Here is a 19,700-nt window from a genome sequence, read left to right on the forward strand (position 1 = left end):
CAGTCGTAAAGTGAGCTAGGAGGCCGTAGACAACAGTATCTGGCCTCACAGCACACCCGTGTGCACACACAAGCAAATGCACATATAAAAAGCAAAAAGCAAGCCGAGGAAGAGGAAAGAAGCGGTGGGATGCTCAGTGGTTAGAGGAGCTTGTCGTCAGTGGTGGGATTGCCCAGTGGTTAAAGCATCTTGTTGTCAATCCAGACACCTTGATCCACTCTTGGGGACCCTCATGTTGGAAGGAGAGAACTGTATCTGACTGGATGTCCCCACACAACCCACAAATAAATGTACTTTCAAATATTTATTTTTATTATTTCAGAGGTTTGTGGGTGGGTTTGTGCAGGTGCCCTCAAAGGCCTGGAGCATCAAATCCCCTGGAGCTAGTGTTACAGGCGTTGTAAATTGCCCGGTGTGGGTGCTGGGAATTGAACTTGGGTTCTCTATAAGAGAAGCACGCGTTCTTAACCGCAGAGATTTTAACAATAGTTCCTACTCCCACAACGCCCCTAAGAGGGATACCCCTTCTGTCTTAGTAGGATAGGAGAGAAAACGCAGAGATCCTCACAATGGAGTGTCATTTCAAAACTTAAAAAAAGGAAATCGTTGGCAGCTGGGCGGAAACCCTGGAGACGGAAATTGCGGAGCACTCTGGGTCCTCCTCAGTCGGCAGCCCACGCGGGGTGTAGGGTCCGGCAGCTCACGGACTCCGGGCCTTTAAGGGGCGTGGCAGGGGGCGTAGCCCCAGCGGGCGCCCGCTCTCCCAGGCTGCCCCGCGCGCGCGACGGCAGTTCGGCCACGTCCCTGGCCACGTCGCGCCCGCTCCCGCCATCTTTCGCCGCTTCCTCTCTCAGGGGCTGTCGCCGCGTCCTGAGTCGCTGCCGAGCCTCGGGGCCGCCGCGCCGACCGCCGCCGCCATGAACATCTTCCGGCTGACTGGGGACCTGTCCCACCTGGCGGCCATCGTCATCCTCCTGCTGAAGATCTGGAAGACGCGCTCCTGTGCGGGTGAGCGGTCGCCGGGGCGAGGCGCGAGGGGCAGGACCGCACGGGAGGACCCGTTCGGCCCTCGGTCGCTGGGAGACTCGCGCGGGGCTCGCGATGGCAGGACACACCCACCTCGGCCGGCCCAGCGGGCCTTGAGAGCCCTCCGCGTGTGCACACGGGTTGGGGTGTCCGTCGCAGTCCTGGGTCCCCGGTCTGCGCTTGGTCCGCCCGCGAACTTGATCCGTCCGGGTGCAGAGCGCTAAACTGCCCTCCCCCCGCCCCGGGTCCTGCTGGATCTGAAAAGTTTAGGACGGGGTGTGTGGGATTCTAGTAGGCGTGTCCCTCTCTTTGGGCTTTTGGGGGGCGCCGCTGAGTCCCCAGGAATCAGTGGGAAACTTGCTCGAGGACGATGGGTAGAATCGCGGGCGGGAGAGCAGGGCCTGACGTGGCAGCCGGGCCACCCGCGAGGTGGGGCCGGCTGGGGGAAGAGGGCATCCTGCTCTTTATCCTGTTCTCTTGAGGGACTGGAGCGGAGGATGGGCTGGGGAGGCAGGACGGTGTCAGGTCAGACCTGTGCTTACAGTTAAGAGGGCTGCACTCAAGACTTGGGGTTCAGGATCTTGTCCATCATTTAAAAAAAAAAGATGAGTCAGTAAATGAGTTATTTGGCACAGTTTCGTGCTTCTTTGAGAAGCGAACTGGTTTTTTCTTTCTTGAGTGTGCCCATCTAGTAACTGGTTATCTTAAGCTGCAAGCGCTGGGTACCACTGAGGTCTTCTCTGTGTTCTCTAGTTTCCTGGCTCCACGTCACCAGTGAGTTGGCCCTGTCCCTCCCTCCAAGTCTTGCATATTTTATTGGGTATTGCAGAGAGGCACTGGAATGAACTTTCCCTGCACAATAGCTGTGAATTTCTGCATGTCATTAAATTTTAAGACTCTTCTAAGTTTTAGATAATTTCTTGGTAAATATGATGGTGCTTGCCTGTAATCCCAGAACTTGAGAGGTAGAAGCCTGAGGATCAGGAATTCAGAAATAGCATGGACTATATGAGAACCTGTCTCCAAAAACACCCTGTCCACCCAAACCCAAAATACATTCTTAAAATACTGTCCTTAAACTTAATACCATTGCCCCCAGTGAAATAGCTTTGTAAACTCAAATTTAATTTTTTTCAGAGACAGCAGAAGATAGGAGTCCTAGAGGAGCTGGGTGATGGAGACACCACCTATCTGGTTTATTAACTTAACTCATCTAAAGTTAGCGCTACTCCTTTGCCTCTGCTGTCTGAAGGTCTCATCTCTCTCCCTGGAACATAGTTGAGATCCAGGAAGTGAGCACGACCAAAAAAGACCTTTGATCAATCAAAGTGGATGTTACAAAGTCCTGAAAACGTCGCGTCTGGCTTGGAGGTGACCTGAGAGGCTCGATTGCGTGGTGATGCCAGCAGATTAATCGTTGCAGTTGTGATAGGGTGTGCATTTGGTCGTCAGCTTAGTGTTCTCTATGGCTCATCTCAGACAGCCCTTAAAATAACCGTGTGGGCAGGTACCCATGCTGGAGGAGGGAACCAGTCGTGGGGAGGGAAGCACAGTTTTGATGAAGCCACGATTGAAACATAAGCAGTAATTCATAATTTGGATTTCAAATTAACACTGGCTTCGTCCCCTGCAGTTGGTCTGCACCTTTGATGCCGGTGCTTCGGGTGTTGTCGTTGTTGTTGGACTCTGACACAACTTTCAGTCTTTAGCTTTCTTTCAAAATCTCTAAGACTCTTCATTCCTTAGGTTCTTCTGCCAAGTAAAGATTTATTTTAATTGTGTGAGTGCTGGTTCCTGTGGAGGCCAGGAGAAGACACCATATTCCCCTCGAAGATGGAGTCACAGGCAGTTTTGAGCTGTCTAATGTGATACTGAAAACTGAACTTAGGTCCTTTGCAAGAGCAGTACATCCCCTTAGTAGCTGAACCATCTCTCCTGCCCCCAGAAATAGAGTTTTTTTAAAAAAAAAAAAGATTATTTTTTATGTGCATATATGTGTGCCTATGTATTGATCACAAGTGTACAGAAAGCCCTTGAGACCAGAAGAGGGCATCAGATCCTCTGGAATTGAAGTTAACAGGCAGTCATAAGCCACCATGGTGTTACTGAAAACTGAACCCAGGTCCTCTACAAGAGCAGCAAGTGCTCTTAACGATTGAACTATCCCGCCCCCCAAGTAGAATTCTTAGGAGAACCTTGAATAACAAGGGAATGGAAGGTGGTGCTATTGAATATTCATTGTTTTCCTGGGAGATTAGAGCATTATGAACAAAGTATTCCAGTTTAAGTGCCAAGATGGGAGATAAATGGTTAAGCTCAGTTCAGGTGTTTCCCAAGTATTCTATGGACATTATTAAACCATCCTCACTCTTGCACTCAGGGGTCCTCTTCATGGTGCTATATAAAATATCCTGGCCTCTCAAAAATGAAAATCACCAAGATCATTTATTCTGAATTAAACGCTGACTTGTCCTAGCTTGTTTTTCATCTTAAGTTATAATAGTTGTTTAGCGACTTTTGAGAGAGGAAGAACTTGATCAGAGTTTCTCAAATATCTGGAACTTGAGCCATGTCTGTCCAGGTGGTTCTCAGCTTGAAAATGGGAGCTCGCGTTAGGATTTGAACACAGTGCTGAGCACTCCAGCACTCTCAAACCACAGGACAATTCTCCCTAAGGGAGGACAAGGTGGGCTGGCAAGGAAGCGGGACATTCTGGTTTTTGAGTATTTAGTGTTGTTTCAAACTTGAAATCCTCCTGCTTCAGCCTCCCTAGAGCTGGATTGCAGCTGTGCACCGCCACTCTGAGGACCTATTTGATAGTTGGAGGCGGCAAGCTGATCTTGCTTGAGTGTGAATTCTGTGACCACATCTGGAAATGAAGTGTAGAGTAGCTTGTGTGCCTAAATTGCTAGGCATCTTATTGGTTCCGTTCTCTCTCAGATTGTCACTTTTTGTTGTTGTTCCAAGCCCTTATCTAGGGTACTTTAGAAGAAGAAGCTATAGTATTTACTCATCTTCCCAGAGCCTCGCTGAAGTCAAGCAAGTGCTCTACCAGTTCAACCAAATCCACATCCCAAAGCTGTGTGTTTAGGTGAAGTGCTTTCTGGCGTTCCCTCTAAGTTGGCAGTCACTGTCAGTGTTGAGCACTGAGTAAAAGCCTGGTGGGGTCCTGAGGTGAGTGACCTCCAGCCTGCCTCCTTTGCTCACTCCTTTCCTCCTACCATTGTGTAGTTAAAAACTTTTCAACCTATCAGATTCGACAGGAGCAACTGTCCCTGTATTTCACATAGCTGAATAATTAATTTATTAATTAATACTTTATTTATTTATTTTGCTGGTGTTGCAGATTGAACCTAGGACTTCATGATCTGTGCATGCTGGTCAAGCACTCTGCCACAGGACTCTATCCCCCAGTGGTAGTGCTTATTTTTGTTGTTCATGATTCTGAATATTTGAAGCTTTTGCATCACATTCCTGGCTTCCTCTTGGAGCTGTTTCCTCTGTTCCTTTGAGGGCCAGTCTCTTAGTAATCATGGCATGCATTCATTGACCACCCTCTGTGTACACAACAGTTAGACAGCTCAGCAGCAGATGGCAGCAGTCTAAGGCTGCAATGGCAGAACCCTTGGTTCCATCCCTGCATCTTATAAACTGAGCATGGCAGTGCATGCTGTAATCTCAGCATTCTGGAAGTAGACACAGGAGGACCAGAAGTTCAAAGCCATCTTTGATCACGATGAAAAATCGTGAGAGAATAAAAAAGATGCTGCAGTGGGAGAATGCTTGCTCAGCATGTGTAGCATGTGTGAGGCCTGGGTTTGAGCCTTAGCGTTACACAAAGAAAGGTGCAGGTCAGGTGAGATGGTAAATCATGTGTGAAGAGGTACAGACATGGTGTCAAGCCATAAGGGCAGTAACTTCTGTGAGTGTGAAGTGGACACCTGCTGTGGCTTCCCAACTAGGAGTGTAAAGACTGCCAGGGAAGAGTGCTTCTGTAGCCAAGGACAGTGTTGAGTTGCGTACCTTCCTGCATCCCACAGTGCTGTCCTCAGGTGTGTGCTGTCATGCCAGTTTATGGAGTGCTGGGCTTTCATGCTTGCCAGCCAAGCACTATCACTGCGCCACATCTCCAACCACAAAACAGATGTAAATAGACATGTTTGGGTAGAATTTACACCAGTGAAGCTATAAAAACAGGTTGGAGAGATGGCTTGTTGATGCACTCGCTGCTGTTCAGTTCTCAGCAGCCATATGGGTGGCCCCAGGGGACCTGATGCCCTCTCTGTCCTCACTGTGTCCCCCCCCAATAAATAGAATCTAGAAAATAAAAATAAGTAGGAAATATAAAAATTATAAAAATAAACATAAATCCTCAGGGAAAATTATAAATAATTCAAATGTCCAGTGGTCTCAAATATTTTTATGTCCACACTGAACATTGTGAAGACATTAAACAGGATGGAATCAGACATGTGTATTCTTAGAAAGAAAAGATGATTCCAAGATATGACTTCAAGCAGCGGATTATAAAACACAAGGTTACTTTAAAGGGTAAAAGTGTATGTGGTACACATATAAACATGAATGGAAAGGGAACTTTAAGGGCTGGTGCAATGGCTCAGCAGTTAAGACCCCCTGCTGCTCTTGCGGAGGACTTGGATTGGCTCCCTGGTGCCTACGTGGGGCTAACAATGATCTGGAATTCCAGTTCCAGGAACTCTGACTGCTTCTGGCTTCCACAGGCACCAGGCACACATGTGGGGCACATACATACATGCGGCCAGACACTCGTACATACAAAACTAAATACTTTTTTTTAGAAAGGGAGGGAGCTTAAAATAGCTCATACACTTAAAAGGAGATGCGAGAGCTCTTTAAAAGAGTGGGGCTGGAGAGGTGGCTGTCACTGAGAGCACCTCCTGGTTTTCTAGAGGACTTGGATTTGGGTCTGATACCCTCTTGTGGCCACTGAAGGCACCTACACTCATGTGCACTTAACCCACAAAGACATAAATACTTAAAAGTAATGAAGATAAATCTTTTAAAAGAGAAGATCTTCTCCTCTTCTGTATGTTTTAGCCCATTTGGAAGGGTTTGAGAATGATATGTACCTTTAATGTTGACTGTTGTTTCTCGGGTGTCCACAGTAGCGTGTGTGCTGAAGCGCTTTCCTCCGTTGTTCCAGCATTCTCAAGAAGCCGGTGTAGTCTGTGTCGACAAGCAGAGGTAGTGGGATTCGGGTGGCATATAACAAGTCCAGCCTTACACAGCATCTGGACTGAATTGGAACCTAAACCCTCTAGTTCCAAAACCTCCCTCCCTGCTGAGAATCTAACCCAGAGCCTTGGACATGCTAGACCCTCTCTACCAGTGAGCTACATTCTCTGCCTGAGATAAGATCCTGCCATGTAGCCCGGGCTGGCTTTGAACTCTGATCTTCCTGTCTCAGCTTCCTGATTACAGCAAATAGGCTGGGATTGCAGGCTGCTTCTGCCATGCCTGGCTGTGAGACTGTTCTTAAGTGTTGAGTTGTGGAGTCCAGGGAAAGGTCGTGAGTTTTAAAAGAATGTCCAAGCTGGGTGCGTAGGTGCACATTTGTAATTCCAGCACTTGGAGGGATGGAGGGGTGGAAACTAGGATAAGGAAGTCACGACCAGTTTTGACCCACAGCAAATTCAAGATCAGCTGTCTCCACCAAAAGAAAAAGTTTTGTTTTTGTTTTTGTTTTTTTTTTTAATTTAGAATATCCAGATCCTTTGAGAGACTCTTAGGATTGCAACCTCTTCGGGTGGCCTGACCCACAGTGCTTGGTGGCATCTCTGCTGTTATTAGAATCTCCTTTGTTTGGATAAACCAGTAGGAATGTCAGAAACCCAACTTTGAACTTCACTGTAATTTAAAGTCCTGTGGGCTCAACTGTGGAGATGTGGGCTTTTGTAAGCTTTGCTGAGCTCTGTGGGGAAGGACAAGAATGAGTGATACTAATTTAAAGGGTTTTGCTCTTAAATGTAACTGGAAGATGCGTTAGGTATCAGGGCATCAGTTTGGAGTGCTGTTGAGTGCTTTGTATGTGTTCCCCTGGGAACTTTTTGTTTGGTTTGGTTTTGGTTTTGGTTTTTCAGAGTTTCTCTGTAGCTTTGGAGCCTGTCCTGGAACTAGCTCTTGTAGCCCATCGCCTGGGAACTTTTTGATCCAAGATCAAGTTGGTATTGCTTGAGATTGTAACTCAGTAATGAGGGTCTTGCCTACCATGAGGCCCTGGGTTTGACCCTCAGAACTGCAGGCAGGCAGACTGCCCAGCTCTGCTGATCATCAGTAGACAGATAATGTAGCAGCTATTCAATTCCATCCCAACCCCAGGTGATTCTTGCCCACCTCCTCCTATCTTTAGCTTGAGATTGCTTCCTTCTGTGAGACACTTCCTTGAGGTGAGACACCTTTCAGTGAGAAAAGCTGTTACTTGCTAGTCAAGCTCCAGACCAGGGAGAATGGTTGCCACATCCTTTAAGCGTCCGAGATGCCAGATGGTAGTTCCTGTATGGATTCCACACCATCGCACATACCACCTGGCTTCTCCTTTGCCCAGTGCTCACTCAGGGCGTCTCACCCTCCCAATTGTAGTAAGATAGGGCAGAGCCCAGGGTACATTATCAGCTTCCTGTCCTAGAGACACAGTAGGACTCAGATCCTCTGCAAGTTTCATCCAGTGACTGCCCATGACATGAAGACAAAATGAATTCCATTTTCTTTTGAACATGTGTTTTCCTAGACCCTACTACATGTCGGGTCTAGTGCACAGCACAGGAAGTACTAAATGGAATGAGGCACAACCTCCACGAGAGACTTCTGTATCTATTGGAGGCTTTGGAGGGCACAGGAACCAGACCATCAAAGCTGTGTCAGAGTGTGTGAGGCCAGAGGGCGTCTCGGGTGTCCTTGCCTTCCACCATGTTTGAGCCCCACCGGGGTTCTCTGTCTCCACTGCCCATCTTTCAGTAGAAGGACTGTGATCACAAATGCCTGCTGCTAAGCCTGGCTTCACATGGCTTCTGGGGATCCTCTCACACACATGACCAGTGCTTCATCTCCTGAGCCAGCTCCACCAAGTGTCTTATAGTGTCCATGGAGAAGCCAGGGCAGCAGCTGGCATGAAGTGCCCGCGGGATGAATCAGCAGCACTAAGGAAGGGAGTCTCCAAGTGGAGGTGATAGCTGTTCATTGGGTCTCAAAGGACAGTGATGAGCTAGCACTCTTGACACTCTTGACTTTAGTGCAGGAATGCCGAAATGATAAGCATGTACCTGGCACCAGAGCCCCACTGGAACAAACCCTGTTTTGGCAGACTGCCTGTTTTATTGAAAAGACAACTGGAAAATTCTCAGGACTTCACCAAATATCCCATAGGACCTGTCTGTGGCTCCTGTCTTTCTCACCCTAGTGTGTAGCATCTGCTTCGACATTTTCCCTCTGAAACAATAATCTCTGGTAGAAAGAAGCCCCCCTTTCTGAAGAAAGCAGTAAGCAGATCGGCTGCCCAGCTCTGCCCTAGGTCCTTGCGTGGAAGCAGTCAGCTTTCATTCTTTCTACTCCTTTGTGAAGGAGCTTGTCACGCCTAATGAGAAAGATCTTCCATGCTTGTTTCTGTAAGCTGTAAATGACCTGAGAAAGTCAAAGAGTGCACTTAACCATGTTCCACAGGAGAGAAGGGAGTGGGAGCGGAAAGAGCTCTCTGCTGGGTCCATGCTCTGCGCTGTGTGATGGGTGGACTGTGCACTGCCGCTGAGGCGGTCAGCTTCTGATCCCAGTCACTTTCCAGTCTGTCATAGATTGCTCCGTCTGCAGCATCTTGAAATTCACACAGACGTATGGGCAAGGTCCCCTGTACAATGTGATCTGATTTCCCCGTGTGAGCTGTGGCTGCCCTGCTCTGCAGGGGGAAACATGGTATCAAGGTGTATCCGTTTTTATTATGTATTGCACCGAGACAGGGTCTCTGCAGCTCAGGCAGGCCTGGAACTCTGTCTTCCTGCTCCAGCTTCCCGAGTGTTGGGAACTCAGGCGTGTGCCAGCACAGCCAGCCTCAGGAGTTAGGCATATGCGAGTCATACGGAGCTGTTTGAGCTCAGTCCTTGGAGGGTAGACATCTTGGTGTATTGGTGATATTGTAAGAAAGTCACTTGCCAAGATTCATCCACCATAGGAGGACCAGTTAGGAGAGCCAAACGGGGTGTTGTAAGAAAGAAAAGCTTTATTTTCTCTGGTTTAATCAGTTGTCCCCAGGCTTGGGCCTTTGACCCCAAGTGCCTTCTCCCTGTCTGCGGACTTGCTGTCCAGGTGATCTCAGAAGCCAAAGTTCTTCCCCAGGGCTATCCTAACTCTCACCTTCTGTTTCTTCAGGCATTTCTGGGAAAAGCCAGCTTCTGTTTGCACTGGTCTTCACAACTCGTTACCTGGATCTTTTTACTTCATTCATTTCCCTCTATAATACATCTATGAAGGTATGGTATGACTTCAGTTCCAGCACACCTACCCCCATGTGCACACCCAAGGGAACTAGTCTTTTTTTGTTTTGTTTTTTTTTAATTTAAATTCTCTAAGACTAATAGCTAGATACACTATTCTAAAAATTTTCGTTTTCAATGTGTGTATATGTAAATGCAGGCAAGCACATGCTATGGTGCCCTCATGGCGACCGGGCACTTTTGGGAATAAGTTCTGTCCCTCCATCCAACACAGGTTGTCAGCCTCAATTGGCTGGGCTTTTACCTGCTGATGCACCTTGCTGATGTGTCTGTGTGTCTGTCTCTAGAGAGCCGAGCTTCCAGTCATAGTCACCCCATTGCACTCTCTTGTCTCTCTTCTGCTTTCATGTCTTTTGCTTTATTTCTTGATTTTTCTAGTGTTGGGAATCGACTGGGGCCTCACCTTCTGTAAGCACTTTATAGCACCCCCTCCCTACCCAACACTTGGTGTTTGAAAGCATTTTGATAAATATAGGTTAAAGTGGGCATGCAATATTTGGATTTATGATCTTTGCTAAAAGTCAAATTTGAGAGCTGGTGAGGTGGCTCAGTGGATAAGGAAACTTACCACCACGCCTGACAATTTGAGTTCAATCCTGGGGACTCACGTGGTGGAAAAAGAGAACCAGCTTCTGCATGCTGTCCCTTAACTGCCACACACATACACAAACACATATATCAAATAAATAAAATGTTTAAAAAATTAAGGAAAAAAGAGCAAATTTGAGTTACTTGTAATCATTTTGTTCAGGGCTCTAGTAACCAGGAAATACTCGACTGTCTTAAAAATGGCTAGGTTGGGCTAGGAAGGTGGCTCAGTCTGTACAGCACTTCCATGTCAGCGTGAAGTGTCAGTTTGATCCTCAGTACCTGTATAAGTTGTGCGTGGGGGCACTCACTTGTAATCCCTGCTCCAGGGAGGTAGAGAGAGGATCCCCAGGGCTCAGTCCTGCCAGCCTAGTCTGATTGCTGAGCCCTTTTTGTATCAAGAACACCTTCGGTGGAGCGGTGACTCAGCAGTTAAGAACACATACTGCTCTTGCAGAGAAACTGAGTGGTTCATAGCACCCACATCAAGAGGCTTACAACAGTCTGTAACTTCAGACGATCTTGCGCTCTTGTGGCTTCTGTCAGGTATATACTTTTACATACACATAAATTAAAATAACTCAAACACCCAAGCTCAATCTCTGTCCTACACACACACACAGAGGAACACAAACCTGGATGAATGCATATATCCAGGATAACTAGGTTCTGCTTGTTGTCTGATAAGATGAAACTGCAGGTACTGGGGATGGGAGAGTCAGAGCCCTCTCTTCTACAGAGTCCCAACTCAGCACAATCCTGCTTGCTTGCTTATGGAGCCAGAACCCAGCTGTAGGTTACAGGCAGGGCCCTGGGAAGCCCCCGGCTACAGTAAACCTGGACTAGGTATGGTCCAGAGGGGGCTCATGTGGGTGCATCTACATGTGTGCTTTCTTTATTAATAAATGTGTAGGCTAAAACCAACAGTTTTAATACATGCTGAAGATTTACAAACATAAATGCATAATGAGGCCTGGGAACTGTTTAGTGTCATTGTGGGGTTAAGGGCTTGGTGATTGCCCTCATTTCCCCATTTAAGTCATTTGCCCCAGTGTTTTCCTAATTAGGTTTTTTAAGTTGTATTTCCTAGGAAGAAGGAGTAACAAGACACTGTGGTCCTATCCCAGCCATCTCTATTCATGATTGAAATCTGCATTTGATTCTTAGGCCTGAGTTTCTGCAGTTTACAAATTGATATAATTTCAGAATACTAGGCTTTTCCTTGGGGCCGGGTGACCTTTTGAAGATGAAGGAACACAGGACTCAATTGTAAGCCGTTGGACAGTTCTGTTGCTCTGTACCTAAAATTGCTGTCTTAGAGGCAGAATTGTTTTACAAACTGGCTTTCAGGGGGATGGGGAGATGGCTCAGCAGTTAAGAGGATTTGCTGCTCTTGCAGAGGACAGGAGTTCAGTACCCAGCATCCACAGCAGCCTGTGATTCCAGCTCCAGCTGTTTAAGAGTACTGGCTGCTCTTGCGGAGGACCTGGGTTCAATTCCCAGCACCTACATGACAGCTCACCACTATCTGTAACGTAAGACCCAGAGGACCCAATGCCCTCTTCTGACCTCATGGGCACTAGGCACACATGTAGTGCACATACATAACTAATAATTAATTAAATCTAATTTTTAAAGCAGTATGAACTTAACATCTTAATTGATGAACCATCTCTCCAGCTCCAAAATTTATTTTTGATTTATGTGTCTATGTATGTGCACGTTTGTATGTCTACAAAAGCCAGAAAAGGGAGTAAGATCCCAACTCATGCTGCTCTTGCAGAGGACGCTACTTCAGTTCTCAGCACGCAGATCATGTCGCCTGTAACTCCATTCCAGGGAATCCAGTACTTCCAGTCTGCAGGCGTCACCCACAAGTGCACAAACACACAGACACATAGTATTTAAAAATACAGTCTTTTTAAAAATAATAGTAAGGGCTGGAAAGGTGATGGCTTAGTGGATTAGATCACTTTTTGCCTTTGCAGAGGACTTGACGCCTATAACTCCAGTTCTAGGGACTTTGATCCCTTCTGCCCGTGGAGAGCACTAGACAGGTGTACATATATACATGTAGGCAAAACACTCACAAAATATCTTAAATAGTAAGAATCTTAAAATAGTAATAATCTTAAACAAACAAAACTAACTTTTGGCTTTGCTTTGTTGCAATACCAGACTGAATTTCATAACAACAATCTGGATATTTATTGTTAAAGTAACACAATATTTTACATTTTAGTATGTCCATTTATTTTGCGTATATCTGTAAGTGTACATGTATGGGTGCACACATGTTATGTGATGTTTTACTCTTTTGGCTTTTTGAGGGGTTCACCACCCAGCTCCCAAATAAATCACACACAGAGGCTTATTCTTAGTTATGAGTGCCCAGCCTTAGCTTGGCTTGTTTCTCACCAGCTTTTCTTATATTATCCCGACTACCTTTTGCCTCTGGACTTTTACCTTTGTCCATTTCTATATGCCTTTCTTTGCTTCTTTCTCTGTGTTTGCTGTGTAGCTGGTGCCCTCCTCTCCTTGTTCTCTCGTTTGCTCCTTGCTCTCCTGGTCTCGTTTCTCGTATTTATCCTCTCTGCCTGCCAACCCCGCCTATTCTTGTTTCTGCTTCACTATTGGCTGTTCAGCTCTTTATTAGGACCGTCAGGTGTTTTAGCCAGGCACAGTAACACAGCTTCTCAGAGTTAAACAAATGCAGCGTAAACAAAAGTCACAGACTTACACTAATATTCCCCGGTACACACATTATGGTGCTCAAATGTGGGGTCAGGACCCCTTGAAGGAGTTGGTCTCCTTCCAGCATATATGGCCCAGAGATTACACTCCAGTCCTCGGGCTTCGCCCTGAGAGCTTTACCCACCAAGCCATCTTTATGGCCCTAAACAAACAAGTGAAATTTAAGCAAAAGCCACTGTGGCAAAAGTTTAACGTGCATTACAGTGCTTGTCTTATCTTTACAAAAAAGCTAGCCAAGGAAGTGTTAGACGGAAGTCCTTGGTCCAGAACTGCAGTGAACTTTGCAATCTTTTCCCTCTAAGGCTGATGTGTCATAGGTAAGATGAATTCACACAAAGGCTGTAACCCATCTTCCAACTAGAAACAGGATACCTCCCCTTTATCGAGTGAGTGAGCAGACTGTGATGTACCTGTACACTAGACCTCTGCTCAGCACAAAGGAGGAAACGGGCCAGAGGTTATGGCTCAGTCAGTGGGTAAGAGTGCTTGCTGCTCGGTTGTGAGGCCTGGAGCTCAAGTACCAGCACCCACATTTGACAGCTTACAGCAGGTTTACAGTAGGCTGTAGTTCCAGCTTCAAGGGATCTGGTGCCCTCTTCTGATCCCCGTGGGTGCATATGTACACATTCAAAAATAAAAAGTTTTTGATCTCTAAAAAGGAAAATTACTAATGTATGTAGCACCTTTGGCAGACTCTCAGACACATTGTGCCATCTGAAGAAGACAGGTGCAGAAAGCGATGTGGTGTTTGACTTCACTCGGGACATTCTAGAAAAGGCAAAACTGGAGCCTGGAGGGGGCTTACCTATAGGGTCAGATTTGGGTGATAGAACTGTCCTGTGTCCTGCTTGTGGTAGCTGTGTGACTCAGGAGTGTACACCAGCCGGAAGTGTGTGTGAGTGTGTGTGTGGGGGGAGAGAGAGAGAGAGAAGCTGACTAGGTGGTGGTATGGTAGGTAGTGTTTAGGAACAGTTGCAGTGTGCTCCTAACCTGGTGTCTCTCCTTTGCCTAGCTCATCTACATTGCCTGCTCCTACGCCACGGTGTACCTGATCTACATGAAATTTAAGGCCACCTATGATGGAAATCATGATACCTTCCGAGTGGAGTTTCTGGTGGTTCCCGTGGGAGGCCTCTCATTTCTAGTCAATCATGACTTCTCTCCTCTTGAGGTTAGTTAAGGGATTTACTGGTCACATCTGGTTCCTGTTAACAGAAAATGAATTATTATTGTTTTCTTCCCGTAGTTTTGCTGTTTGACAGTCTTCTGGTACAGCATACACTGTTGTAATAGATTGGTATATTAGAATTAAAACACCAGGGTACTTGGGTGTCTGCCCGCAGTTTATTGCTGGATGTTTCCACAAACTAAGCCTGGTGTTGTGGCACATGCCTCTCATCCCCACTTGGGAAGCAGAGGCAAAAGTATCAGGAGCTCAAGGCCGTCCTCAGCTACATAGTGAGTTTGAGGCCAGTGTGAGCTATATAAGACCTTGTCTCAATAAAAGAAAGTGAGCCGGGCGGCGGTGGCCCACGCCTTTAATCCCAGCACTCGGGAGGCAGAGGCAGGCGAATCTCTGTGAGTTCGAGGCCAGCCTGGTCTACAAGAGCTAGTTCCAGGACAGGCTCTAAAGCTACAGAGAAACCCTGTCTCAAAAAAAAAAAAAAAAAAAAAAAAAAAAAAAAAAAAAAAAAAAAGTGGGGGGATGAGACGGACTGGAGAGATATCTGCTAGTAGAGTGTTGAGCACCCAAGTTTGCACTCCAGAGCCCATATGAAATGGAGGTGCAGTGGTGCATATACCCAAGTGTTGGGCAGGCTGAGCTAATAGACTGCTGGGGCTCACTGTGAGCCAGCCCAGCTTTTTTGTTGTTGTCGTTTGTTAGGAGACAGAGTTTCTTTGTAGCTTTGGAGCCTGTCTTGTAACTCACTTGGTAAAGGCGTGTGTCACCACTGCCCAGCTTCCAGTTTATTTATAAGGCTACTGAAAGACCCTATCCCTAAAAAGAGGTGAATGGCACCTAAGAAATGATACCTGAGCTGTTCTCCAGCGCTAGCGCACATGTGCACACACACTAAAAATGCAGGGGCTTCCTTACTTCTGATGGGGCTGCGACCATTTATTGACAGACTCATTGCTAGTTGAAAAAATATGCTGGGCTGTGGTGGTGCACACCTTTAATCCCAGCACTCAGGAGGCAGAGGGATCTCTGAGTTCAAGGCAAGCAGGTCTACGAGTGAGTTCCAAGTTCCAGGACAGCCAGGGCTACACAGAGAAATCCTGTCTCAAAAAAAAAAAAAAAAAAAAAAAAAGAAAGAAAACATTTAATATAGCTATCTTTTTTTAAAATTGATTTTTATTGAGCTCTACATTTTTCTCTGCTCTCCTCCTTGCCTCTCCCCTCCCCTTCAACCCTTTCCCAAGGTCCCCATGCTCACAATTTACTCAGGAGATCTTATTTTTTTCTGCTTCCCATGTAGATTAGATCCATGTATGTCTCTCTTAGGGTCCTCATTGTTGTCTAGGTCTCTGGGATTGTGATTTGTAGGCTGGTTTTCTTTATGTTTAAAAACCACTTATGAGTGAGTACATGTGATAATTGTCTTTCTGTGTCTGGGTTACCTCACTCAGTATGTTTTCTAGATCCATCAATTTGCCTGCAAATTTCAAGATGTCATTATTTTTTTCTGCTGTGTAGTACTCCATTGTGTGAATGTACCACATTTTCCTTATCCATTCTTATCAACCTAGCACATTGTAGACTATTGTTTCCTGTCGGTGCCGGAGGTGTACTGTGACTGACCGGGATCAGCAGCTCTGCTGCTGCCCAGCATCGTAGTACATCCCACCAGCCCGAACGTGAAAATCAAGTATGGTTTCTATTGAGTGTATGTTGCTTTCATATTGTTGCAAAGTTGAAGAATTGTCAGGCAGAGCCATCTATAGTGGAAAAATAAGGGCAGTTGGTGGAGAATCAAGAGAAACGGTGACAGAAAGCAGGTGGGTTGGGGACTCTGGGTCTGGAGTGAGCTGAGCCCACACAGGAACGCCTTCTGTGTGGATCCATGGTAGATAAGACACGGCAGTTCCCTTACCCAGCTCATCTCAGGCAGCTCACCCAGCCTCTTAAATGGTGTCATATGTGGTAGCTGAAGCCGGCCTCCTGTCTCCCAGATCTTGTGGACCTTCTCCATCTACCTGGAGTCCGTGGCCATCCTTCCACAGCTCTTCATGATCAGCAAGACCGGCGAGGCTGAGACCATCACCACCCACTACCTCTTCTTCCTGGGCCTCTACCGTGCTCTATACCTCGTCAACTGGATCTGGCGCTTCTACTTCGAGGGTTTCTTTGATCTCATTGCTGTGGTGGCTGGTGTGGTCCAGACCATTCTCTACTGTGACTTCTTTTACTTATACATTACAAAAGGTATGTCATGTCTGTCTTCAGTCATAGCTGCAGATTCTGTCAAGGGCTTGCTTGCCCAGCTCTCCTGAAACATGGTTTCTCTGTGTAGTCTTGGCTGTTCTAAAATTCACTCTGTAGACCAGGCTGGCTTGGAACTCAGAGATCCGCCTTTCTCTGTCTCCCAGATGCTGGGATGAAAGGCGTGCATCACCACCGCCTGGCCTGGCTGTTTCTTTCTATTGCTGTTATTTCCTTGTACTTGTGCGGCATGTGTTGAGACAAGGACCAGGGAGAAGGGAACTGAACTTGTTCATACAGTGACCTCTTGTTTCTGTTCTTTTCTGTCAACTCCAGTACTCAAGGGAAAGAAGCTCAGTCTGCCAGCGTAAGTGCCAAAGACCACCAGCAGCCTCTGTCCTTCAGGGTGCTCGGACAGGATTCTCACCACAGCGAGGGCGCGGGATGCTCAGTGCGGAGAAGCAGAGATGGCTCCTTCTGTCGCAGCCGCTCCCTGTGGCTCTGCAGGGATGCAGAGGAAGGGACCAGGAGGCTCTGTCCACTGCATCCTGCCTTAGCTTTTTTATTACTATGTACAAAGAGTTTTTTACACAAAGAAACTTAATGCTATGTTAATAAATTCAATGTGTAGATGAATTGGGACAGTTCCAAAAGTGACAGTTTTGTACAGAATAAGTACAAGCCTTTTTTATTTTTTGAAAATTCGTTGAGATGGTCGCTTCTTTGTGTCTACAATGAAATTATACTCAACACTTGGTAGATTATTCAAACATCTGTCAAATTTCCATGCTATTTATTTCATTTTTTTGCCAAAAGATGAGTTGTGTTTGAAATCTGAGACACTGTGTGTTCCATTGGTGTTTCTGCTCAAGTCAGTCCTCATTGCCCTGAAAATCCTTCCCCAGATGTCAAAACACTACACTTCAGGTCCGCGAGAGTGGCTGGCAAGGCCTAGACTTCATTATCAGCACATCAGGTTTCCAGTGGAAACAGTGTCTTCTGATGCTCACCAAACACTCACCCTTCATCCCTGCCGAGACGTGGCAGCTTGAGTTTGTCCAGAGGGTGTCGAGAGCCCACCACATCCGGAGGTGGTTCTGAGCCTCCTGCCTTCTGAATACGGAGAGTGGAGGGTGATGGCTATTTGGATGAGCACTCTGCTCCTCTGAGGACGGGACACAAATGGCTACCTATCGCTGTCAGTCACAAATTCGAAGGATCACTTCAACCATGTCAGATTCAAATATTTTCATTTGCGCTTTTGGTGATAAACTGATTGACAATCTTTTTAATTGGCAACACCAATTGTCATTCCTTACACTTTTTAGGTTTGTTTTTTTAAACTGGGCTCTTGCATGACCTACCTTGTGTTAACATCCTAAATAAACATTTTATTAAACAGAACATACAGTCTTTTCTATGAATTAGGCTTCTAAAAATTGTGTTACAATGCAGCCAAAGCTCTACAGGGCTGCACACAGCTCTACAAGGGGCTGGAGAGATGGCTCTGTGGTTAAGCACTTGCCGTTCTTGCAGAGTTCAATTCGCAGCTCCCACATGGTGGCTCACAACTACCTCTAACTACAGTTCTGGGGGATCTAACACCATTTTCTGGGCCCTAAGGGCACATGCATGCAAGTGTACATCCTCATATACACATAAAAACTAATAATCTGGACATCTTTCTGTGTTTTATGGGAAAAGTAGGGCTTTTCATCATTGGTTTATTTTTTTTTACTTGACTGATTTTATTTGATACACCATAAATATTAGAAGTATTGAATAATTATAATGTGCTGATGGCAAGAATGGAATAGCTTTACTTCCTACAATTAAAGTACCTTGTGGACAAAGAAAGCTGGGAGGGTTGTATTTGGGGGTGGTGGTGTTTTGTTTCTTGAGACAAGGTTTCTCTGTAGCTTTGGAGCCTATCCTAGAACTAGCTCTTGTTTGATCAGGCTGGCCTCCAACTCACAAAGATCCGCCTGCCTTTGCCTCCTGAGTGCTGGGATTAAAGATATGTGTCCCCACTGCCTAGCCGAGGGTTGGGTTTTTTTGTGTTTTTTTTTTTAATTGACTTTTATTGAGCTCTACATTTTTCTCTGCTCCCCTCCTTGCCTCTCCTCTCCTAAGGTCCCCATGCTCTCAATTTACTCAGGAGATCTTGTCTTTTTCTACTTCCCGTTGTGTTCTATTTGCTGTGGGGTCTCTACACATAAGTCAGCAGTAAACTGTAGGCTTGCCTCCTGTCCGTTGACTTTGCTCCTGTGCCTGTGTTTCTGCTTTACACACCAGCATCCTCTGCCCGCCAGCATCTTAGTCTTGTTTAGTTTCTTGGACCTTCTTTCATCTTCAACAGTTCTGTGGGGATGAGTGGGAATCAGATCACCTGTCTGCCCACACAGGGCGGAGGGTGTTGGGGAGTTCACACCTGGATTTCACATGTAAATGAGACACTGGCTGGGGTTGGGCACACTGCCCAGAGCAAGCAGCACCTTGCTCATGCTACCAGCACATGTTGGTGGTCTGCTAGGGTGACGTCTTGCTGAGACTGGCACCTGCATCAGTGCATGACTGGACGGTGGCCTCATGAGGCCTGGCCTTGTGTGGCATATTTTTGAAGCATGGTTTCCTAGTTAACTTTGCTTCCTGAATAAAGGTTATCAGCTAACATGTTCTCATTGAGGTTTATGGGGTTGGGGTTTGTTGAGAGGTCTCTGTGTAGACCAGGCCGACAACTCACACAGATCTGCCTGCCTGCCTCTGCCTTTCAGTCATAGGAAAAAAGTAAAGACATGTGCCACCATGGAGAGCCCAATATAGAAGCTGAGGGGTTGACAGGTTTTAATTTAAAATAGTGTTCTTTGGAATTCCACATAAGAAAAGTGTAAGATTTTGGACTCGGGCTCATGTGGAGTCTGGCAACTCAAGGCATGGGATTTATAGTAATGAATCTCAATTCTGCTCAGTTCAATAGAGAAACTCCATCTGCAGGCTTTCAGAGGTTTATGTGATCCTCTGGGACAGTAAGATGGGGCTTAGTGGACCAAAGTGCTTACAGCCACACCTGATGACCTAGATCAGGTCTCTGGAGCCTACCACAAGTGCCATGGTGTGTGCATGGTCCTCCACCTCCAAAACACTTCTGATGCAGAACTTGCTATTCTTTGTTTTGTTTTGTTATTTTTCTTTTTGAGACAGGGTTTCTCTGTGTAGCCCTGGCTATTCCGGAACTTGCTCTGTAGACCAGGTTGGCCTCGAACTCACAGAGATCCACCTACCTCTGTCTCCCAGGTGCTGGGATTAAAGGTATGTGCCACCACCGCCCCAATGAGAAACCCTGTCTGGAAAAAAAAAAAAAACCAACCAAACAACAAAAGCCAACA

The 19,700-nt window shown here is 46.4% G+C and overlaps 1 protein-coding gene across 1 annotated transcript; it reads left to right on the forward strand.

The window, feature by feature from the left end:
* The first annotated feature begins 782 nt into the window (after window positions 1-782).
* Kdelr2 (KDEL endoplasmic reticulum protein retention receptor 2) lies at window positions 783-16,950 on the forward strand. The gene is made up of 5 exons (XM_038345435.2): window positions 783-1,008; window positions 9,424-9,524; window positions 13,903-14,061; window positions 16,065-16,317; window positions 16,651-16,950. The coding sequence occupies exons 1-5, from the start codon at window positions 918-920 to the stop codon at window positions 16,683-16,685; spliced, it is 639 nt and encodes a 212-aa protein (XP_038201363.1). The 5' UTR covers window positions 783-917; the 3' UTR covers window positions 16,686-16,950.
* Window positions 16,951-19,700: the final 2,750 nt, after the last annotated feature.

The sequence above is a fragment of the Arvicola amphibius genome, chromosome 10, assembly GCF_903992535.2.
Source record: "Arvicola amphibius chromosome 10, mArvAmp1.2, whole genome shotgun sequence".
NCBI classification, from domain to species: Eukaryota; Metazoa; Chordata; class Mammalia; order Rodentia; family Cricetidae; genus Arvicola; species Arvicola amphibius.